Source organism: Pristiophorus japonicus, chromosome 4 (genome assembly GCF_044704955.1).
Source record: "Pristiophorus japonicus isolate sPriJap1 chromosome 4, sPriJap1.hap1, whole genome shotgun sequence".
Taxonomy (NCBI): Eukaryota; Metazoa; Chordata; class Chondrichthyes; family Pristiophoridae; genus Pristiophorus; species Pristiophorus japonicus.
In genome coordinates, this window is record NC_091980.1 from 303,532,407 (window position 1) to 303,556,890 (window position 24,484).

The 24,484-nt window shown below is 45.5% G+C and overlaps 1 protein-coding gene across 8 annotated transcripts in view; it reads right to left on the minus strand.

Annotated features, from left to right (window-relative positions):
- Positions 1-4,503: 4,503 nt before the first annotated feature.
- Positions 4,504-24,484, minus strand: part of ston2 (stonin 2) — a 158,278-nt gene continuing 138,297 nt past the window's right edge. For all 8 annotated transcript variants that reach the window (XM_070879643.1, XM_070879644.1, XM_070879639.1 and 5 more), the window contains 2 exons: positions 5,830-6,032; positions 4,504-5,157 (listed from right to left, as the gene is read on the minus strand). In XM_070879643.1, coding sequence (XP_070735744.1) covers positions 5,074-5,157; positions 5,830-6,032 — 287 coding nt within the window. In that variant the 3' untranslated portion in view covers positions 4,504-5,073. The remainder of the gene's footprint in view (positions 5,158-5,829; positions 6,033-24,484) is intronic.

The following is a 24,484-nucleotide window of genomic DNA, read 5'->3' on the forward strand; positions in this document are numbered from 1 at the left end:
GTCTTTATTAAGACACTCCAGAGTGAGGAACAGGTCTTAGGGGCCGGCTTATATACAGTGCTCCCAAGGGATGCTGGGATCCCTTGGGACTTCAGGGGATGAGCTCCCTGGTGGCGGAACATGGGAGTGCATGTTTTACAGATACACAACAGACAGGTTCATTGTTTGGCCTGTGGTAATACTATCCCAGATATTTAGCACACAAGTGTGCGTTTCAGTTCGTAGGCAGTGTGATATGAAAGCTGACTTTTGCATTGAGCATAAGTGAAAAGTTTTGGGAGTCCCATATTTTTCTCCCTTCAAGATGAACCACTTCATCATGTAATGCTCCAGACAGTAAAACAAGAGGGAGCTGAAAATATTCATCCATCAATGGCCTTTACTTGTTCCATATGTATGGCTCAGAGACGTGGACCATGTACAATACCACCAACGCTGTCTCCGCAAGATCCTACAAATCCCCTGGGAGGACAGACTCACCAACATTAGCATCCTCGACCAGGCCAAACATCCCCAGCATTGAAGCACTGACCACACCTGATCAGCTCTGCTGGGCAGGCCACATAGTTCGCATACCAGACACGAGACTCCCAAAGCAAGCGCTCTACTCGGAACTCTTCCACGGCAAATGAGCCAAAGGTGGGCAGCGGAAACGTTACAAGGACACCCTCAAAGCCTCCCTGATAAAGTGCGACATCCCCACTGATACCTGGAAGTCCCTGGCCAAAGATCGCCCTAAGTGGAGGAAGTGCATCCAGGAGAGCGCCGAGAGCATGCAGAAATCAAGCGCAGGCAGCGGAAGGTGCGTGCATGAAACCAGACTCCCCGCCCATCCTTTCCTTCAACGACTATCTGTCCGACCTGTGACAAGAGATTGTGGTTCTCATATTGGACTGTTCAGCCACCTAAGAACTCATGCTAAGAGTGGAAGCAAGTCTTCCTCGATTCCGAGGGACTGCCTATGATGATTAACTTGTATTCTATGATGAGCTAATGCTGATGAGATGATGCTAACAGGCAGCTCTAAACAGCAGGTTTCAAATCACAAACCACTGCACCACTGAGTGTTCCTTCCTTCCTTTTGTATAATATAGGATTCAGTTTGTGCCTTCAGGCAAACCTTGGCTATCTAGGAATGTATACTGGCTTCGATCAGAAATGTTCTGATGCCTGAAGAAAACATTCTTTTGAGAAGTAATATACCCAAGACATAACAATTAATCTTTGTTCTTTAATAAGAGAGCTGGTATCCTTCCGAAGACTATAGTCCCAGAAGTGTATACATTACCTTTTAAATACTCTGCAACACCACAAATCGCAGTTGAAGGTTGTTTTGTCTTTTGGAACACAACATGACCTTCAATCTATTCATGTCCTTCGAACAAACACTGTTTTCATTACACTATCCACTAAAAGAACACCTCTGTTCGAGTGAAGAATGTACTCGGCAGCCAAAAATTACTGGAAAATACAAACAAGCTTATATATGAAAGTTACATTATGAAACACTTTAAGCAGGTAAAAGTGCAAGGGTGTCAGTGGACATATTTTATTAGATAGCCTAGCTTTGATTTTTTTTCTGCTTTAAAAAATCAAGGTAATCAAACTATTTCATTGTAATACTTCTAAAACAACTTACATTTATATAGCACCTTTAACGTAGTAACCCATCCCAAGGCGCTTCACCAGAGCGTTAACAGACAAAATTTGACACCAAGCCTCACAAGGAGATATTAGGACAGGTGAAAAAGTGGGTTTTAAGGAGCGACTTAAAGGGAGAGAGAGAGTTGGAGAGGCAGAGAGGCTTAGGGAGTGAATTCCAGAGCTTAGAGCCTAGCCCGCTGAAGGCACGGGGATGGTGGAGCAAAGGAAATCGGGGATATACAAGAGGCCAGAATTGGAGGAACGCAGAGATCCGAGGATTACGGGGCTGGAGTAAAATTTATGTTGAAAAAGCATGAATTTCCAAAAGAAAAATCAGGAATAATTTCCCCAGGCAGGGGAGCAAATTAATTTTTATATCTTCAGAATGACTTTTCCAGCTAGTCTAAGTAGTCCACATGGGAATCCTTCCTTTAGCTGAATGGATTCAATTTCTTTAAATGTTAAAACTTTTATGCAAAAATAATTTTCATTCACCGCTCTGGGATTTATCACAGAGAACAAACTGGAATAAAGATTCAGCAGGAAATACAGGTTCTTGTTTCAGAATGGATTCTACCGCTGGTTTGATTGTATGTAACCGCTCTTCACATTTCTGACCCTTTTAATCGTGTTTCCTTTCACTGTGGCACTAAAGCCGAAAAAGAACTCCCTCTTTCCAACCCTCCAAAGAGATTAATTATCCTTATAGTTGACCTGGGTGCCAGCAGTGTGTGCTATAGGGCAGTGTGTGCTATAGGGCATCTATATCATGGCTGGATCAACTAAATGCCCAACTTTAGGGCCACTGAGAGAGATAATTTAAAAAACAGCTAAGAAATGTTAGAAATCCAAAATAACAAAAAAAAAGCAAAGCAGGTAAGCCACGTCTGAAAGAGAAAAGATAGGTTAACATTTCCTTTCGATTCTGGTTAAGGATTACCACCTGGAATGTTAGCTTATCTTTCTCTTTCAGGCACTAACCTGTTGTACACTTCATGTGTTTCCTGTTTTGATTAGAGGATTATTGAGCTCCTGCAAACCACTCCCTCAAAACAAGTCACCACGACCATTTCGGTCTCACTGAACATCAGCCACTGCACTTGAAAAGTAATTCATTACATGAAGCGTTTGGAGAGTGCTCTAGAAATGCACGTCCTCCTTTGTTTCTGCTGCATGGGGAAAAATAAACTTTTCCTTAAATAGCAGGACGCAAAAGAATCATTACGGTTTTGTTTCAAACATTGCAGTTTTCCTCCAAACGGTTCTAAGCAATTCTTTTAAAAATAATTGGTACCTCCACATCCTTCCTTTACGGCTTGCAAAACTATCATAAAAAGCTTTAAATAATCTGTAATATTAAATATTTTTCTGCAAGTCTCACACACTTACTTGCTGTTGATAACACCCAGTTGTTATAAGGCACATCATTGAATCATACAGCACAGAAGGCCATTCGGCCCATTGTGCCTGTGCCGGCTCTTTGAAAGACCTATCCAATTAGCCCCACGCTTGCAAATTTTTCTTTCAGTATTTATCAATTCCCTTTGAAAGTTACTATTGAATCTGATTCCACCACCCTTTCAAGATCATCTCTCACTGCAAAAACATATGTCTCATCTCCCCTTGGGTTCTTTTGCCAATTATCTTAAATCCTCTGGTTGCCGACTCGCCTACCAGTGGAAACAGTTTCTCCTTATTTACTATATCAAAACTCTTCAAGATTTGAACACCTCCATTAAATCTCCCCTTAACCTTCTCTGCTCTGAGGAGAACAATTCCAGCTTCTCCAGTCTCTACACATAACAGACTTCTCATCCCCGGTACTATTCTAGTAAATCACCTTCTCCTGGGCCGTGAAATCCGTTCCCCAACTCAGTGAGCAACACTACCGGAGAGTCTGCTGGGATTCCGTACACTTGCAATGTGGAATATTATAAATTAGTGTAGTATTATGAATATTACCAATACTTTTTCAACAACATTGTTTCATGGTATTTTATGATGGGACTGGAAAAGCTGGGGTTGTTCTCCTTAGTGCAGAGCAGGTTGAGAGGAGATTTGATAGAGGAGTTCAAAATCATGCGTGGTCTAAAATCAGAGTAGAGAGAAGCTGTTCCCATTGGCGGAAGGGTCGAGAACCGGAGGACACAGAGTTAAGATGATTGGCTGAAGAACCAAAGGCGACATGAGGAAAAGCTTTTTTTTTTTAACGTAGCGAGTGGTTAGGATCTGGACTGCACGGCCTAGGGGGTGCTGGAGGCGGATTTAAAAGGGAATTGGGTTAAGTACCTGAAGGAAAAAAAAATTGCAGGGCTAGGGAGAAAGGGTGGGGGAGTGGGACTAGCTGAAGTGTTCTTGCAGAGAGCTGGCATGGGCTCGATGGGTCAAATGGCCTCCTTCTGTGCTGTAACCATTGTATGATTCTACAATACAAGCGTTACACTAATATGTGTCTAACCTAAGAGTGTCGCTAAAGAAGCAAACTGATCCAATACAGAAATTCTGAGTGAAAAATTCAGTTACAAGTTCCTGCCCATCCAACGGAACTTCTGTCCTTGGATTATCTTCATCCTTTTCACTTCTGCACAAAGCGACTTCCGCCCAAACACTGGACACTTGGCGCACTAACAACTTTCAGCCAGGTATAAATTCATGTTTTCCTCCCCTTCCTTTTTTTTTGTTCTTAAACAAAAAGAACATTGCATCACCTCTGCCTGCAGCTCTTCAAAACATTTCACTTACACAATAAGTATAGGTGCGGCACATTGTGTCTTTCCCAAAGACAATATATCTTACTGATGTTAAAAAAAAAAAAAATTATTTTTGTGATTTGAAAACTAGAGACTCAGCAGACCAAAGGAAGGAAATAGTGTATCTTTAATTTAAACATTGTCATTTCAGAATCCTTCGGAAAAGTAACAATATCAGAAAATCTCAAGCTCAGATACACAAGCACTGAACAAGCAAAGGGGAAGGAGGTCTGCTGCATGCCAACAGGTGACAATTCCTCTCTTTGTTTTCCAAGAGGAAAAAAGAAATGGGGAAGCAGACCCAAGATTGACCCTAATATAAGAGTTAGATTCCCCACGTTTCACCCCCTCTGCTTGAGGCTCTGAGTATGTACAGGATAAAAAAAACATGACGTATTATGTGGTATTTGATGAGAATGACCAGTACTTTACATATAATCCGTACAGGGGATTGAATCCAGCTTTGAATCAATGTTTTATTGTCCAGGCTCCTATCAGCCTCCGTCACTGTATCTTCAGCCAATCAAATACATGAAATACTGGAATTAAAGTTCCTTCTCTTTTGGTCAGGGTTTGAAATGTTGAAACTTGCTCAATGGCGCTATTTGCCACATCGGCAGACTGAACTGGTTTTGTAAAAGTACTAAGTCCATTATCTTGACTCTGTGCTTGAAGGGCTTCACTGCTGAACGCACTCATTTGGACGATCTGTTTCTATACCATCCACATTCGGAGCCTGAACCTTTTTCTGTTCCATTTCCACCTGCACGAAATTCAAACAAGAGCATCACTGCAGATGAAAGGTCAGCATTGCTTTTAAAACTACTCCAGAATAAAATCATGTTACACAATTAGTGCCATCGCAAAGTGTTAATGTTTGCCTTTGCCAAACAAGAAACATGACACATACTGTTGAGTGCATTCTGGAAAAGATGAATATATTCATGAATATATTTCAATTATCTTGTAACTGTTCTCATTTGATGCGAGATTAGAGTTCAAAAGGCGGCAAGACAATTAATTTTCCAAACTGGTTGACTCTTAACAGCCCTCTGAAGCGGTCTAGCAAGCCGCTCGGTTGTATCAAACAGGGCAACTAGGGATGGGCAATAAATGCCGGCCTTAAAAAATATTTCCAGCATAGATCTAGTCGAAATTTTTTTTGGAAGGATGAGTTAAGCCTATTCCTTTGCATTTTGCGAGTAGTTTGGTTTAATTGTCTATGGCACGGGAAGACCTTGATAGGAATGTATATGGCATGAGCAATGCAACTACAGAGCTTAGGAGTGAAGCAGCAACACGGGGACAGAATTGAATGCAAGGGGATGCATGATTGAGCATTTTGTAACTTAAGATATCAGTTCTTTTGCACAAAGTGCTCATTGTTCAAGGAAAGTGAATGAAATAGGAATAGTGATTATAATCGAGAGTGTACCTTATAGCTGTAATGAGCTTTGTAAACAGCCCATTTTCTCACGTCATTCTTGTTGGCCACTGCGATTGACCTAACTGCTGCTTTGGACGCTGAAGCACTGGGCATGTCGAATTCCACGTCCACATAGTGGACAAAACTAATAGGCACTTCCCGGTCAGATCCCAGCTCAAGGTGGCAGTAGAAAGAATGTGGATGGCCTGAAGCTGAAGAAACAACATCTTATTAGCATAATGAACACGACAAATTTCAAACCATTTTTAGAGCAGTAACTATTAACTTTTACTGGATGACAGTACAAGACATTCAATGTTAAATAACCAGCAAAGCTGGTGCATTTCTTGCAAGGATAAAGGATCTCAAATAAAACTGCACAATTTACCGCACAACCTTTCATCAGGCTGTTAAAAAAAAGCTAATAGAATTCTAGGTTTTATCTCAAGGTACAGAATATAAAAGCCAAGAGGTATTGAGGAGCCAATATAAAACCTTGATAAGACTTCAGTTAGACTATTGTGGACAGTATTGGGCTCCACACTATAGGAAGGATATTGAGGCTTTAGAGACTTGAAAAAGTGGGTCTGTTGTCAGTAGAACAAGGCAGATTATGAAGCATATGACAACAGAGTTTAAAATTATGAAAGGATGGGACAGGGTAGATAGAAACAGACTGTTTCAAGTAGTTGAGGATTCAGAAATGAGGAGTTATAGATAAAAGATTAAATGTAGGAGATTTAGAACAGCGACCAAGAGAAACTTCGTCACACAGAGTTGCGAGGCTATGGAATTCAGTCCCAGGTTTAATGGTTGAGGCAGAAACCGTGCCAACATTAGAGATTAGTTTGAATAGGTAGATGAAGGAAAAGGGATTTAAGGGCTCACATGGAGAATAAACGCCAACACAGATTGGTTCGGTTGAATGGCTGTTTTCCATATTATAACTTCTGTGTGTTTCTATGTAGTACAGCCACTGTTGACACAAAAATATCTTTTTCAAGGCCTACTGAATGAAGCATAAAAAGTACTTGATTGAAACAGCTGGATCCCCACTTCCACCCACCACAATAATATGCATGTTCCGTCAGTGCTCCACCTAGTCTCCAGGTCACCTGGAATTTCAGGTCACTCTGCCATTGGTTCTTGGGGAAGTGAGTCAATCCACACAGGTGGGAAGAAATGGACAGTTCTGGTTTATTTAGCCCATCCACGTGCCAAATGACAGCCTGGCAGAGCAGCTCTTCCAGTAAATTAAAGGGCACATCATTTCGTTTGGAGAGGGGATGGCAGAAATTAATTATTTCAAATGCAATATATTCCCTCAAAGAGTATAATAAAAAAAATAGGTAAATTATAGACGCACAGAAATTTGCAGCATATTATGCCTGGGCCGGCTTTGCTAGAGCAATCCAATATAAATGTTACTATCCTACCCCTCCCATTAGTGCCGTATCTTCCTCCTCTTCAAATATTTAGCCACTTTTTCCTTATAAGATACAATGGTTTTTGCGACAATTATCCCCTTGGCTGATTTTCCAACCAGAGGAAATAGTCTTTCCCCATTAAGCCCCAGGAGGGGATATTCCCATTTGTGCAACGTGGTAAGCAACAATAATAACTTTTATTTATATAGCGTCTTTAACGTAGTAAAACGTCCCAAGGCTCTTCACAGCAGTGTTCCAAGACAAAACAGATAAATTTGACACCGAACCACAAAAGAAGAAATTAAGGCAGATGGCCAAAAGCTTGGTTAAAGAGGTAGGTTTTAAGGAGCGTCTTGAAGGAGCAAAGAGAGGTAGGGAGGCGTAGAGGGAGTTCCAGAGCTTAGGGTCCAGGCAGCTGAAGGCACGGCCACCGATGGTTGAGCAGTTATAATGAGGGTTGTTCAAGAGGCCAGAATTTGAGGAGCACAGACATCTTGTAGCACTCTCATGTAGATCCCCAACAAAACATCAGGTCTCCCAGCCAAATAAGAAGTTTCTCAAATGGCATGACAGACATGGCTGCCCTCATCCTGCGGTTGCTGACGTACAGAGTGATTAAGCTTAGTTCCTGATCCTGGGTGCACGTTGATGATCAAAAGCTTGGTTACCAGTGGGGAGGTGCTGAGCACAGGCACTTACCACCCAGCAGAAGAGGGGAGGGGGGGGGGGCGGGGATTGGAGAGAAGGCATGATAATTAGGCAACACCTGGCACTTCCAAGTATCGTCAGAAAGCTGGGAGTGGGCTGAACATACACAGTCTCGCCTGCAAGGTGTCAGACAAGGCGGATGACGGAAAGGAGGAAACTTACAGGGAAAATCAGACTAGAAGCTACTCCGCTGGAAAGAAGTGCATTGAAAAAGAACTGCGATATGGTTGGTTATAATATCAACAATCCTGAACGAGGGCATGCAGCTTGTTTAATTTCCAAAAATAAATGGGTTGGAATTATTGTAATGCAGTTTCAGTTAATGATCAACAGCTTGACTGGTTTCTTTCTGATAAGTTTCAGACAGGCCCAGAGAAATAGTGTCAATTTCCAGCATGTACTGGGAGAAGCCACTTTGAGGGTGGTACCACCCTTGGTATTAGAAGGTCATTGAGCACATAATGTAGGCTGACACTTTAGTCCAGCACTGAGGGACAGTGCAGTACTGACAGAGGTGATGCCTTTCAGATGAGATGTTAAACCAAAGCACCTTCTGCTGTCTTGGATATACATAATAGATCCCATGGCATTATTTGAAGAGGAGAATAGAAGCTCTCCTGGAATCCTGGCTAGCATTTATTCCTCAACCAACACCATTGTACCATATCTGGTCATTTATCTCATTGCTGTTTGTGGAACTTGTGCGCAATTTGGTTGCCACGTTTGCCTACAGTACAACAGTGACTACTCTTCAAAAGTACTTCATTGGCTGTGAAGCATTTTGAAACATCCCAAGGACATAAAAGGCACTATATAGGTGGAAGTTCTTTCTTTCTTAAAAGAACATTGATTTAAACAATGTAATGTAGTACACAGAGAAACAACAGCCATTCCATCTTTGTTATAGTGACCTAGTTGGACCTAATAAAGCACAATATTTACCATCCTTGCTTCCAATCACTGGTTGGTTAAATTAAAAACTCATCAGTTCTTTTAAAACTATTTATGTCCTAGCCTAACTTAATTCCATTATTCCCCTGTCCTTCTCCCTGCAGTGTCATCCCAACTGAAATGAATGAAGACGAGAGATCGAGCCAGTGCCCCTTCTCGTCTGTGGCTCAGTACCCCACCAAGTAGTATATTCAACCACTGAACCATCAGCGGAGCTTGAATTTTGTTTCTGAGCAGAATATTGTGAAATCCTTCCTAATACAACGGTTTCAAAAAGATGCAAATGATAGAAACCACATGACCAGTGTATTACTGTAGTGTATGGCACAAAAGCAATCGAGTACATAAATGTAATTTAATTCTGCCCATAATTATTAAAAAAAACACTTTTTACATTCTCTGTTGTAGTGCAGAACATCAAAAAAAAGGTACATTGCTGGAAAAATCCATGTAAGCACAAACTTTCTGCATTACCTTGCCAAATGTGCATCAATACAGTTTGTTGATAAGAAGATAGAAATCACATCTACATGGTGCCCCTCGGCAACATCATCTAAAAACTCGGTGGGTTTCACATATATGGTGTCAACAGCCAGCTCGACCTCACCTCCATCTCTCTCAACCCCTCCACTGTCCCTGATTTGTCACGCTGCTTGTCTGACATCCAGTCCTGGACGAGCAGAAATTTCCTCTATTTTCTTCAGTCCCTACCTCAAACTCCATTCCCTAGCCACTGACTCCATCCCTCTCCCTGGTCACTGACTGAGGCTGAACCAGACCGATTCGCAACCTTGACATCTTATTTGACCCCGAGATGAGCTATCGACCACATATCCGTCCCATCACCAAGACCTACCTCCACGACATCACCAGAGTCCGGCCCCTGCCTCAGCTCATCTGTTGCTGAAACCCTCATCCATGCCTTTGTTACATCTAGACTCGACTATTCCAATGCTCTCCTGGCCAGCCTCCCATCTTCCGCCCTCCACAAACTCATCCAAACTCTGCTGCCTGTATCCTAACTCGCAACAAGTCCTGTTCACCCATTACCCCTGCGCTCACTGACCTACATTGGCTCCCGGTTCGACAATGCCTTGATTTTTTAAAATTCTGTTTTAATTATTTTCAAATGCCTCCATGGCCTCACCTCTTCCTATCTTCATAATCTCCTCCAGCCCTACAAACCTCCAAGCTTTCTGTGCTCCTCCAATTCTGGCCTCCTGCATATCGCAGATTTTAATCGCTCCATCAATGGCGGCAATGCCTTCAGCATCCTGTGCTGCTGGAATTCCCTCCCTAAACCTCTCCGTCTCGCTACCTCTCTCGCTTCTCCTTTAAGATGCTCCTTAAAACGTATCTCTTTCCTCCCTCCTATTTCTTATGTTCTTAGACCAAGCTTTTGGTGACCTGGCCTAATAGAAACATAGAAAATAGGTGCAGGAGTAGGCCATTCGGCCCTTCGAGCTTGCACCACCATTCAATAAGATCATGGCTGATCTTTCACCTCAGTACCCCTTTCCTGCTTTCTCTCCATACCCCTTGATCCCTTTAGCCATAAGGGCCACATCTAACTCCCTCTTGAATATATCTAATGAACTGGCATCAACAACTCTCTGCGGTAGAGAATTCCACAGGTTAACAACTCTCTGAGTGAAGATGTTTCTCCTCATCTCAGTCCTATATGGCTTACCCCTTATCCTTAGACTGTGTCCCCTGGTTCTGGACTTCCCCAACATCGGGAACATTCTTCCTACATCTAACCTGTCCAGTCCTGTCAGAATTTTATATGTTTCTATGAGATCCCCTCTCATCCTTCTAAACTCCAGTGAATAAAGACCCAGTCAAGCTAGTCTCTCCTCATATGTTAGACCAGCCATCCCAGGAATCAGTCTGGTGAACCTTCGCTGCACTCCTTCAATAGCAAGAACGTCCTTCCTCAGATTAGAAGACCAAAACTGAACACAATATTCCAGGTGAGGCCTCACCAAGGCCCTGCAGTAAGATCTCCCTGCTCCTACACTCAAAACCCCTAGCTATGAAGGCCAACATACCATTTGCCTTCTTCACCGCCTGCTGTACCTGCATGCCAACTTTCAATGACTGATGTACCATGACACCCAGGTCTCGTTACATCTCCCCTTTTCCTAATCGACCGCCATTCAGATAATATTCTGCCTTCGTGTTTTTGCCCCCAAAGTGGATAATCTCACGTTTATCCACATTATACTGCATCTGCCATGCATTTGCCCACTCACCTAACCTGTCCAAGTCACCCTGCAGCCTTTTAGCGTCCTCCTCACAGCTCACACCGCCACCCAGTTTAGTGTCATCTGCAAACTTGGAGATATTATATTCAATTCCTTCATCCAATATATTGTAAATAGCTAGGGTTCCAGCACTGAGCCCTGCGGCACCCACCATTCTGAAAAGGACCCGTTTATCCCCACTCTCGGTTTCCTGTCTGCCAACCAGTTCTCTATCTACGTCAGTATATTACCCCCAATACCATGTGCTTTGATTTTGCACACCAATCTCTTGTGTGGGACCTTGTCAAAAGCCTTTTGAAAGTCCAAATACACCACACCCACTGGTTCTCTCTTGTCCACTCTACTAGTTACATCCTCAAAAAATTCCAGAAGATTTGTCGAGCAGGATTTCCCCTTCATAAATCCTTATGTGACTCGGTGTCAAAATTTGTTTATTAACACTTTTGTGAAGCACCTTGGGATGTTAAAGGCTCTATATAAATTCAAGTTGTTATTGTTGTCTAAAAGGACCTGGAGATTGCTGCTTTCACATGCTGTGGCAAACAAAATTCTAGTTCCACTAATTGCTCCGATGAGGGGTCAGCATAGATGATATATTTCATTAAACCAGTGTGTTAACAAACACCCGAAACAATTATTATTGCCTTATTTTGTGTCTCATAGATGTTATAAACTGTCTTTAGGTCTGAACGAACTGTACTCAGATAGCATTAATCTGTGTTTCTGTCTGCACTGCTATCTCGGCTAAGCAGGAATTTCAGCATAATTACAAAAGAATTATCAGTATTAAACATGGCAGCACTGGCGAGAGGGGGAAGGTGCATATTTCAAGGCTAACTCTTTTGGGTCTGCTCTGAGTTAGCTGTCTCAATGGGGACAGTAGTTGGGACGCTACAATTGCTATGTATCCCTGAGCTAGGGAGGATAAATATTGAGACAGCACTCCCCAATGATAGGTATCCTGTGAAGTGGACGTATGGACATTGGGTGAGCACAGGATAAGGATCATTCATGGTCAAATTGCTTGTTGACATACATTGCCTGGACCCTCTGTTTTCGGAGATACTCATTAAAGTGCATCCCAACATGGGGCCGCACTTTCAGCAGAGGAGGAATGAAAAGAATTAACAAAAACACATCTGTGCTGTACCAAGACTTTTTAGATCTTAACAACTGCAAAATGTGCTAACAAATTCAATGACAGAGCCAGTTACTATAATATCAAATAAAAACTAAAAATACTCAGCATGTCAGGGAGCATCTGAAGAGAGGAAGAGAGTTAGCGTTTCAGGTCGGTGAAGCATAGGTTTTGGATGTTTCTGACATTATCATTCGTTACAATTGTGAAGAGATACAAATCCTATTGGTACAAATCCGAATATAACTACAAATGTTAGGGATTAAGGTGCTACTAAACTATTGCGTTTACTTTCTAGTATTAATTACTTTCTATTAATTTAGAAGTCTGCATAGAAAAGCCATTCAAAGAAACTCAACTGTTTAACTTGTACAGAACCTTGGTGAGATCACACATGAAGTACTGTGCACAGTTCTGGTCTCCATACTCTGCAGTACAGAGGGACCTGGGGGTCCTTGTGCACGAAACACAAAAAGTGAGTATGCAGGTACAGCAAGTGATCAGGAAGGCAAATGGAATGTTGGCCTTTATTGCAAGGGGGATAGAGTATAAAAGCAGAGAAGTCCTGCACAGGAGATTGGTAAGGCCACACCGAGAGTCATGCGTACAGTTTTGATCTCTGTATTTAAGGAAGGATATACAGGTTGAACCTCCTTTATCCAGCACCCTCTGGACCTGGCCTGCTCCGAATGAGAGGTTTTGCCGGATGAGGGGAGGTCATGTGTTTGGATGGGCTGCGCCTTTAAGTGCTGTTGCTGGGGTAAGTGTGTGTGTGCGTTGATTGGCTGGACCGACTATCAGTCAGCCAATCAGTGTGCAGGGGACCTCGAAGATCCAGCGAGGCCCAAAGAGTCCGGAGGGTGTGCTGTGTGGCGGGGCGGCCGTCCCGAGGACTGTGACTGCAGGAGTTCCAGAAGAGCGAGGAGGAGGAGGCAGCCGAATGAGGAGAAAGATTATATTGGTGAGTAGGATTTTGACTTGAAGGTTGCATTCTGAGCATGTGCCACCCGGCAGCCGGGAATGGTGCCAGACGAGGGGTGGTACCGGATAAAGGAGGTTCAACCTGTACTTGCTTTGGAGGCAGTTCAGAGAAGGTTCACTAGATCGATTCCAGAATTGAGGGGGTTGACTTATGAAGAAAGGTTGAGCCTCTACTCATTGGAATTCAGAAGAATGAGAGGTGATCTTATCGAAACGTATAAGATTAGTGGGGGTTCGACAAGGTGTGACAAGAGAGGATGTTTCCACTCATTGGGGAAACTAAAACTAAGGGACATAGACTTTCCTATCATTTTTGGCGGGTTCTTGGCGATTTTCTCGGCAGTACAGCTGTTTTTCCGCCCGGCGAAAGTTTCCCCCTTAGTTTTTTATGGTATCGCCCAAATCTGAAAACGCCTGCCGGGACCAAACCACCGACGTGCATCGGCGAGAAAGTTTGGCCTCAACGGAAGCCCGTCCAGATCGCCGAGGGAACCGCCTCTGTAAAAACTGCTTAAACAGAGCAGTAGGTGAGTACTCTGCAAAGAAAGGCAAGTTAAAGGTTCTTTATTTATTTTTTTAATTTTAAAATGGCGATTATGTGTAAAGGTGTTTTGGGAATGCTTTTTAAGTTTTCTTTTTTTTTTATAAATTGAAATTTTTTTTTAAAGTTTTCCCCCCCTCCCTAGGCCCAACCACAGCCTCAGACTACATTTTAAAAAACTGCCTGTTTTACTTAGTTTCCCCTTAACCGCTGAGAAAACCGCCAAGAATAAAGGTGCAAGGCCCATTTTCTCGGTGGGCGATTAGTTTCAACATAAAAGTGGAAATTCACGCCAGCGTTACTTACCAAACCTTAGCGTTTTTTCTGAGCAGGCAATCGGGCGTTGAGGGACTCATAGGAAAGTCTAGCCAATAGAATAAGGGGTGACTCATTTAAAACTGAGATGAGGAGGAATTTCTTCTCAGAGTTGTAAATCTATGGAATTCTCGGCCCCAGAGAGCTGTGGAGGCTGGGTCATTGAACATATTTAAGGCGGAGATAGACAGATATTTGAGTGATAAGGGAGTAAAGGATTATGGGGAGCGGGCAGGGAAGCGGAGCTGAGTCCATGATCAGATCAGCCATGATCTTATTGAATGGCGGAGCAGGCTTGAGGGTCCAGGTGGTCTACTCCTGCTCCTATTTCTTATGTTATTACAGAAAGGATAGAGGAACTGGAGAAAGTGCAAAAAAGATTTACAAGGATGATACCAGAACTGAGAGGTTATATATCAGGAAAGAGTGAACAGGCTAGGGCTTTTTTCTCCGGAAAAGAGAAGGCTGAGAGGTGGCCTGATAGAGGTCTTTAAAATAATGGAGGTTTGATAGGGTAGATGTAGAGAAGATGTTTCCACTTGTGGGGAATCCAAAACTAGGGCTCATAAATATATAATCTAGTCATTAATAAATCCAATAAGGAATTCAGGAGAAACTTCTCTACTCAGAGAGTGGTTACAATGTGGAACTCGCTATCACAGGGAGTGGTTGAGGCGAATAGATTAGATGCATTTAAGAGGAAGTTAGATAAACACATGAAGGAGAAAGGAAGAAAAGGTTATGCTGATAGGGCGAGATGAAGTAGGGTGGGAGGAGACTGGTGTGGACCGGCACGGACCAATTGGGCAGAATGACCGGTTTCAGTGCTGTAAATTCCGCGTAATTCTAAGGGCCCAAGTTTCGGCCTCAGTTGCTCCTGATTTTTTGGAGCAACTGGTGTAGAACGGAGTATCTTAGAAATTCTAATTCTCGGCATTTAGTTTGCTCCAGTTCTAGTCAGTTAGAACAGTTTCACTTTGGAACAGAATTTTTTTTTTCCAAAAGGGGGCGTGTCCGGCCACTTACGCCTGTTTTCAAAGTTTCAGCAGTGAAAACTTACTCCAAACTAACTTAGAATGGAATAAGTGAAGATTTTTGTGCGCTCGAAAAAACCTTGTCTACACTTTAGAAAATCAGGTGTAGGTTACAAATCAGGCGTAGGGAATTGGGGGGGAGGATTTAAAGGGAAGTTAACAAACATTAAACACTTCAGTTTTACAAATAAAGAGCCATCATCAATAATAAATGATTTTTTAAAAAATTAATAAATAAAACATTTTCTACTTACCGACTGCAGCACCGGGAGCCCTCCAACAGCGTGCTGGGATCCCCCCCCCCCCCCCCCCAAGTGTCTCTCTGTCAGCGTCTCTATCTCTCTGTCTGTCTGTCTGTGTGTGTGTCTCACACTCTGTTTCTGACAGCGAGGGGAGGGGGGTAGAGGGAGAGAGGGGGGCAGGGGGAGGGGAGGGAGGCAGAGGGGGAGGGAGGGAGGGAAGGGGCGGGATGGGGAGAAGGGGGGGTAGAGAAGGGGGTGGGAAGAGGAGAAGGGGAAGGGGGGGAAGAGAAGGGGAAAGAGGGGGAAAGGGAAGGGGGAGGAAGGAGAAGGGGGGGAAGGGAGAAGGGAGAAGGGGGGGAAGGGAGAAGGGAGAAGGGGGGGAAGGGAGAAGGGAGAAGGGAGAAGGGGGGGAAGGGAGAAGGGAGAAGGGAGAAGGGGGGGAAGGGAGAAGGGGGGAAGGGAGAAGGGAGAAGGGGGGGGAAGGGGGGGAAGGGAGAAGGGGGGGGAAGGGAGAAGGGGGGGAAGGGAGAAGGGGGGGGAAGGGAGAGGGGGGGGGAAGGGAGAAGGGGGGGAAGGGAGAAGGGGGGGGAAGGGAGAAGGGGGGGGAAGGGAGAAGGGGGGGGAAGGGAGAAGGGGGGGAAGGGAGAAGGGGGGGAAGGGAGAAGGGGGGGAAGGGAGAAGTGGGGGGAAGGGAGAAGGGGGGGGGAAGGGAGAAGGGGGGGGAAGGGAGAAGGGGGGAAGGGAGAAGGGGGGGAAGGGAGAAGGGGGGGAAGGGAGAAGGGGGGGGAAGGGAGAAGGGGGGGGAAAGGAGATGGGGGGGAAGAGGAGATGGGGGGGAAGGAGATGGGGGGGGGGAAGGAGATGGGGGGGGGGGAGGAGATGGGGGGGGGGGGAGGAGATGGGGGGGGGAAGGAGATGGGGGGGGGGAAGGAGATGGGGGGGGGGAAGGAGATGGGGGGGGGGAAGGAGATGGGGGGGGGGAAGGAGATGGGGGGGGGGAAGGAGATGGGGGGGGGGAAGGAGATGGGGGGGGGGAAGGAGATGGGGGGGGGGAAGGAGATGGGGGGGGGGAAGGAGATGGGGGGGGGGAAGGAGATGGGGGGGGGAAGGAGATGGGGGGGGGGAAGGAGATGGGGGGGGGGAAGGAGTGGTGGGAGGGAGGCAAGGTCGGTTCGGTTCGGGGGAGGGAGAAGGAGGTCAGGTCGGAAGGGGGGGGGGGGGGGGGGGAGTGCAGGTCGGGTCCAGTCTGGTCCAGGGGCGGGGGAAGCGGGAGTCGGGTCAGTGTGGGGGTCGGGTCCGGTCCGGGGGCGGGGGGAGCGGGAGTCGGGTCGGTGTCGGGTCCGGTCCGGAGGCGGGGGTGGGGGGGAGCGAGAGTCGGGTCGAGTCCAGGGCGGGGGGGGGGGGTCAGGTCGGTGTCGGGTGCGGGGGGGGGGGGGGGGGGGGAAAGTCAGGCCAGTGTGTCCGGTCCGGAGGCGGGAAGCAGGAGTCGAGTCGGGTCGGGTCGGGAGGAAGCAGGAGCTGGCCGTGAGAGGAGCCTTATTCACGCAGCCCCAGTGAGGCCATTGGGCCAGGGCTAGGGGCTGCATGCTTCGGCCCCTCCCACATAGTTTTGGGCGCCTGGAGCTACTGCACATGCGCGCCCACTGTAGCGCGCATGTGCAGAGGTCCCAGCACGGTTTTCAGTGCAGGGACCTAGCTCCGCCCCCAACTGCTCGTGCTGTGCCGCGCCGAGCTGCAAACGATCTGCAGGGAGCCGGAGAATACGGAAGTTTTTTTTAGGCGCACTTTGTGGCGCGAAAAACGGGCGTCCAGGTAGGCGCTGCGCCGTTCTTGCCGCGGCCTGAAACTTGGGCCCTATGCAACTCTTTCGTGTACTTGTTAAAAACTTGTGCTATTTGAGCTGAGTTCAACAACTGTTTGCTACAGTAAAAGAGCATATATAAATAAACTGGTAACACAAAACTGTCTGGCATGACTGGCACTAATTGTCTTCAGAAGTGACATGGGTTTTAGTGGCAATCTTATCATACATCCAGAGGCAATAAGTTGATTTGTTGTTCACCCAGAACGTGCTATCGCAGATTACTTTGTGCACTAGGTCACGCATCAGATCACAATGAGCGAGAGTTCTTGCCTATGGAAGCTAACTTCTGCGTTAGCCATGAGGAAAAACATTGGGTGAGAACATCGGATGTAACAGTTACATCACGCAATTTTCAGAGTTGCTGAGAAAATGTAAAGTGGCAATTGCATAGCTTCCTTTACCCCCGCGTGGTGATGAGGGGAGACCAGTCGTAGAGCCTGGTTTAGCCGAGGCACTGCTGGGAACTATTTCAGCAATGGATTGCTATAGCTTTCCACACCATGAGAAAAGTTTTTAAAAAAAGACACAAAATCATAGAAGAGAACAGCACAGGAGACCATTCGACCCATTGAGTCTGGTTATCAACCTTTCAGCCATGTCTCTCTCTATTTACATAAGAACATAACATAAGAACATAAGAATTAGGAGCAGGAGTAGGCCATACGGCCCCTCGAGCCTGCTCCGCCATTCAATAAGATCATGGCTGATCTTTGACCTCAACTCCACCCTTAGTGAAGAAATTCCTCCTCATCTCAGTCTTAAATGGCCGACCCCTTATCCTGAGACTATTTACTCTATCTAAACCCTTCATGATTTTAAACATCTCAATCAAAACTCCTCTTAGCCTTCTCTGCTCCAAGGACAGCAACCCCAGCTTCTCCAGTCTATCCACGTAATGTAATCCCTGGTACCATTCTAGTAAATCTCTTCTGCACCCTATCAAAGCTGTTACGTCCTTCCTAAAGTGCGGGGGGCCCAGAATTGAACACAATACTCCAGCTGGGTCTGAACCAGTGTTTTATACAGGTTTAGCATACCTTCCTGACTTTTATACTGTCTCTATTTATAAAGACCAGGATCCCTTATGCTTTATTAACTGCTGTGTTAATCTGTCCTGCCACCTTCAAAGATTTGTGCACAAGCGCACTTAGGTCTCTCTGTTCTTGGACCCCCTTTAAAATTGTACCATTTAGCATGTATTGTCTCTCCTCATTCTTCCTACCAAAATGAATCACCGCACACTTTTCTGCATTGAATCGATACCACCAAGTCCAAGTCATTAATATATATCAAAAACAGCAGTGGTCCTTGTGCTGAACCATGGGGAAGTCCACTATATACCTCCCTCCTGTCCAAAAGCATCTCAAAGCATTTCTCACACACACTGTACTTTCTGAAGTGAGCTGACTGTTATGTAAGCCATTTTGCTGTTTGTGCAAAGTAATTATTGAGAAGTTAATCCATCCCTCTCCCCGGCCACTGTCTGAGGCTGTACCAGATCTTTCACAACCATGCCGCCATATGTGACCAGAGATGAACTTCCGACCCCATATTCACTTCACCATCAAGACCGCCTGCTTCCACCTGCGTAACATCGTCTGACTCTGCCGCAGCTCATCTGCTGCTGAAACCCTCATCCATGCCTCTGTGTTACCTCTAGAGTTGACTATTCCAATGCTCTGCTGGCCAATCTCCCATTTTCCACCCTCGATAAACTTGAGCTCATGCAAAACTCTGCTGGCTGTGTCCTAACTTGGACCAATAGCCCCTGTGCTCACTGATTGGCTCCCAGTTCAGCAATGCCTCAATTTCTAAATCATCATCCTTGTTTTGAAATCTCTCCATGGCCTCGACCCTCCCGGTCTCTGTAACCTCCTCCAGCTCACAGCCCCACCCCCAGAGATGTCTGCGCTCGTCCAATTCTGGCCTCTTGCGCATCCACAATTTGAATCACTCTACCATTGGCAACCGGGCCTAGGAACTAAGCTCTGGAATTCCCTTCCTAAATCTATCTGCCTCTCGTTCCTTCTCAAAACTTACCTCTTTGACCAAGCTTTTGGTCACCTGCTCTAATACCTCCTTATGTGGCTCAGTGTCAAATTTTGTTTGATAATGCTCCTGCAGAGCACCTTGGGACATTTAACTACATTAAAGGTGCTACATAAATGCAACTTGTTGTTGTCAGGCGGTGCTGGCTGACAAAGAAAGTTGGTCAGGAAACCAAGAGAACTCTTTGCCATTCTTCAAATAATTCCAGGGTAGCTTCATCATCTACCTAGGCCATCAGCACGGGGAGATGTGGCCAGGGTTTAACACCTCTCTGAAGGATAGCACCTCCGACAATGCAGCACGCTCTGCATACTGCATTGAATTGCCAAGCTAGATTATGTGCCCAGCTTCTGGAATGGGCTTGAACCCACAGCTTCTCATTCAAGAGGTGATACTTGTTTGTGTGAGCCAAGCTGATACATTTTTACTCAAAATAGGAATATCACCATTTCTATTTTCTTCAACATCATCATAGGCAGTCCCTCAAAATCGAGGAAGACTTGCTTCCACACAAGTGAGTGCTTAGGTGACTGAACAGTCCAATACGGCAGGAGAGCTCAGACACATGTCATGCTCCTCCTGTGTGTTGTGGGAACTCAGTGCTGCTTATAGACTCCCCGACGACTACATGTGCAGGAAGTGTACTCTGCTGCAGCTCCTGACAGACCGCATTGCAGCACTGGAGCTGCGGGTGGATTCACTCTGGAGCGTACACGATGCTGAGGAGGCTGTGAATAGCACGTTTAGTGAGTTGGTCCTACCGCAGGTAAAAGTTACACAGACAGACAGGAAATGGATGACCAACAGGAAGAGCAGTGGAAGGAAGGTAGTGCAGGGGTCCCCTGCGGTCATCCCCCTCCAAAACAGATACACCGCTTTGGGTATTGTTGAGGGGGGTGACTCATCAGGGCAGGGCAGCAGCAGCCAAGTCCATGGCACCGTGGGTGGCTCTGCTGCACAAGAGGGCAGGAAAAAAAAGAGTGGTAGGGGATTCTATTGTAAAGGGAATAGATCGATGTTTCTGCGGCCGCAATAGAGATTCCAGGATGGTATGTTGCCTCCCTGGTGCAAGGGTCAAGGATGTCTCGGAGCGGTTGCAGGACATTTTGAAGGGGCAGGGTGAACAGCCAGTTGTCATGGTGCATGTAGGTATCAACGATATAGGTAAAAAAACAGGATGAGGACCGACGAGCTGAATTTAGGGGGCTAGGAGTTAAATTAAAAAGTGGGACCTCAAAAGGTAGTAATCTCAGGATTGCTAACAGTGCCACGTGCTAGTCAGAGTAGGAATTGCAGGACAGCTCAGATGAATATGTGGCTTGAGGAGTGGTGTAGAAGGGAGGGATTCAAATTCATGGGACATTGGAACCGGTTCTGGGGGAGGTGGGACCAGTACAAACCAGTCTGAATCCTGGGCAGGGCCAGAACCAATGTCCTAGGGGGAGTGTTTGCTAGTGCTGTTGGGGAGGGTTAAACCAATATGGCGGGGGGATGGGAACCTATGCAGGGAGACAGAGGGAAGTAGAATGTGGGCAGAAGCAAAAGATAGAAAAAAAAAGTAAAAGTGGAGGGCAGAGAAACTCAAGGCAAAAATCAAAAAGGGCCACATTGCAGCAAAATTCTAAAAGGGCAAAGTGTGTTAAAAAGACAAGCCCGAAGGCTCTGTACCTCAATGCGAGGAGTATTCGTAATAAGGTGGACGAATTAACTGCACAGGCAGCAATTAATGAATATGATATAATTGGCATCACGGAGACATGGCTCCAGGGTGACCAAAGCTGGGAACTTAACATCCAGGGGTATTCAACATTCAGGAAGGATAGACAGAAAGGAAAAGGAGGTGGGGTAGCGTTGCTGGTTAAAGAGGAAATTAACGCAATAGTAAGGAAGGTCATGAGCTTGGATGATGTGGAATCGGTATGGATAGAGCTGCGGTATACCAAAGGGCAGAAAACGCTAGTGGGAGTTGTGTACAGACCACCAAACAGTAGTAGTGAGGTTGGGGACAGCATCAAACAAGAAATTAGAGATGCGTGCAATAAAGGTACAGCAGTCATCATGGGCGATTGTAATCTACATATAGATTGGGCTAACCAAACTGGTAGCAATGCGGTGGAGGAGGATTTCCTGGAGTGTATTAGGGATGGTTTTCTGGACCAATATGTTGAGGAACCAACTAGAGGGCTGGCCATCCTAGACTGGGTGATGTGTAATGAGAAAGGACTAATTAGCAATCTTGTTGTGCGAGGCCCCTTGGGGAAGAGTGACCATAATATGATAGAATTCCTTATTAAGGTGGAGAGTGACACAGTTAATTCAGAGACTAGGGTCTTGAACTTAAGGAAAGGTAACTTCGATGGTATGAGACATGAATTGGCTAGAATAGACTGGCAAATTATACTTAAAGGGTTGACGGTGGATAGGCAATGGCAAACATTTAAAGATCACATGGATGAACTTCAACAATTGTACATCCCTGCCTGGAGTAAAAATAAAATTAAGAAGGTGGCTCAACTGTGGCTAACAAGGGAAATTAAGGATAGTGTTAAATCCAAGGAAGAGGCATATAAATTGGCCAGAAAAAGCAGCAAACCTGAGAACTGGAAGAAATTTAGAATTCAGCAGAGCAGGATAAAGTGTTTAATTAGGAGGGGGAAAATAGAGTATGAGGGGAAGCTTGCCGGAAACATAAAAACTGACTGCAAAAGCTTCTATAGATATGTGAAGAGAAAAAGATAAGTGAAGACAAATGTAGGTCCCTTGCAGTCAGATTCAGGTGAATTTATAATGGGGAACAAAGAAGTAGCAGACCAGTTAAACAAGTACTTTGGTACTGTCGTCACGAAGGAAGACACAAATAACCTTCTGGAAATACTAAGGGATCGAGGGTCTAGTGAGAAGGAGGAACTGAAGGAAATCCTTATTAGGCAGGAAATTGTGTTAGGGAAATTGATGGGATTGAAGGCCGATAAATCCCCGGGGCCTGATAGTCTGCATCCCAGAGTACTTAAGGAAGTAGCCCGAGAAACAGTGGATTCATTGTAATCATTTTCCAACAGTCTATCGACTCTGGATCGGTTCCTATGGACTGGAGGGTAACTAATGTAACACCACTTTTTAAGAAGGGAGGGAGAGAGAAGGCAGGGAATTATAGACCAGTTAGCCTGACATCAGTAGTGGGGAAAATGTTGGAATTAATTATTAAAGATGAAATAGCAGCACATTTGGAAAGCAGTGATGGGATCGGTCCAAGTCAGCATGGATTTATGAAAGGGAAATCCTGCTTGACCAATCTTCTAGAATTTTTTGAGAATTTAACTAGTAGAGTGGACAAGGGAGAATCAGTGGATGTAGTGTATTTGGACTTTCAAAAGGCTTTTGACAAGGTCCCACACAAGAGATTGGTGTGCAAAATTAAATCACATGGTATTGGGGGTAATGTATTGAAGTGGATAGAGAACTGGTTGGCAGACAGGAAGCAGAGAGTCGGGATAAAATTTTCAGAATGGCAGGCAGTGACTATTGGGGTGCCGCAGGGATCAGTGCTGGGACTCCAGCTAGTTACAATATACATTAATGATTTGGATGAGGGAATTGAGTGTAATATCTCCAAGTTTGCAGATGACACGAAGCTGGGGGGCGGTGTGAGCTGTGAGGAGGACGCTAAAAGGCTGCAGGGTGACTTGGACAGGTTAGGTGAGTGGGCAAACGAGTGGCAGATGCGGTATAATGTGGATAAATGTGAGGTTATCCACTTTGGTGGCAAAAACACGAAGGCAGAATATTATCTGAATGGCGGCAGATTAGGAAAAGAGGAGGTGCAACGAGACCTGGGTGTCATGGTACATCAGTCATTGAAAGTTGGCATGCATGTACAGCAGGCAGTGAAGAAGACAAATGGTATGTTGGCCTTCATAGTTAGGGGATTTGAGTATAGGAGCAGGGAGGTCTTACTGCAGTTGTACAGAGCCTTGGTGAGGCCTCACCTGGAATATTGTGTTGAGTTTTGGTCTCCGAATCTGAGAAAGGACGTTCTTGCTATTGAGGGAGTGCAGCGAAGGTTCACCAGACTGATTCCCGGGATGGCAGGACTGACATATGAGGAGCGATTGGATCGACTGGGCCTGTATTCACTGGATCTCATAGAAACATAACATTCTTACGGGACTGGACAGGTTAGATGCAGGAAGAATTTTCCCGATGTTGGGGAAATCCAGAACCAGGGAACATAGTCTAAGGATAAGGGGTAAACCATTTAGGACTGAGATGAGGAGAAACTTCTTCACTCAGAGAGTTGTTCACCTGTGGAATTCCCTGCCGCAGAGAGTTGTTGATGCCAGTTCATTGGATATATTTAAGAGGGAGTTAGATATGGCCCTTACGGCTAAAGGGATCAAGGGGTATGGAGTAAAAGCAGGAACTGGGTACTGAGGTGAATGATCAGCCATGATCTTATTGAATGGTGGTGCAGGCTCGAAGGGCCGAATGGCCTATTCTGCACCTATTTTCTATGTTTCTATTAATCATAGAAGTTTACAGCATGGTAGGAGGTCATTTTGGCCCATCGTGACCGTGCCGGCCGACAAAGAGCTATCTGGCCTAATCCCACTTTCCAGCTCCAGGTCCGTAACCCTGCCGGTCACGGTACTTCAAGTGCACATCCAAGTACTTTTTAAATGTGGTGTGGGTTTCTACCTCTATCACCCTTTCAGGCAGCGAGCTCCAAACCCCCACAACCCTCTGCGTGAAGAAATTTCCCCTCAAATCCCCTCGAACCTTTCTACCAAATACTTTAAATTTATGCCCCCTGGTTGTTGACCCCTCTGCTAAAGAGAAATAGGCCCTTTCTATCTAGGCCCCTCATAATTTTATATACCTCAATGAGGCCTCCCCTCAGCCTCCTCTGTTCCAAGGAAAACAAACCCAGCCTATCCAAACTGTCCTCATAGCTAAGGTTCTCCACTCCCGGGAACATCCTCGTAAATCTCCTCTGTACCCTTTCCAGTGCAATCATGCCCTTCCCGTAATGCGGTGACCCAGAACTGCACGCAGTACTCCAGCTGTAGCCTAACCAGTGTTTTATATAGTTCAAGCATAACCACCCCCCCGCTGCTCTTATATTCTATGCCTCAGCTAATAAAGGCAAG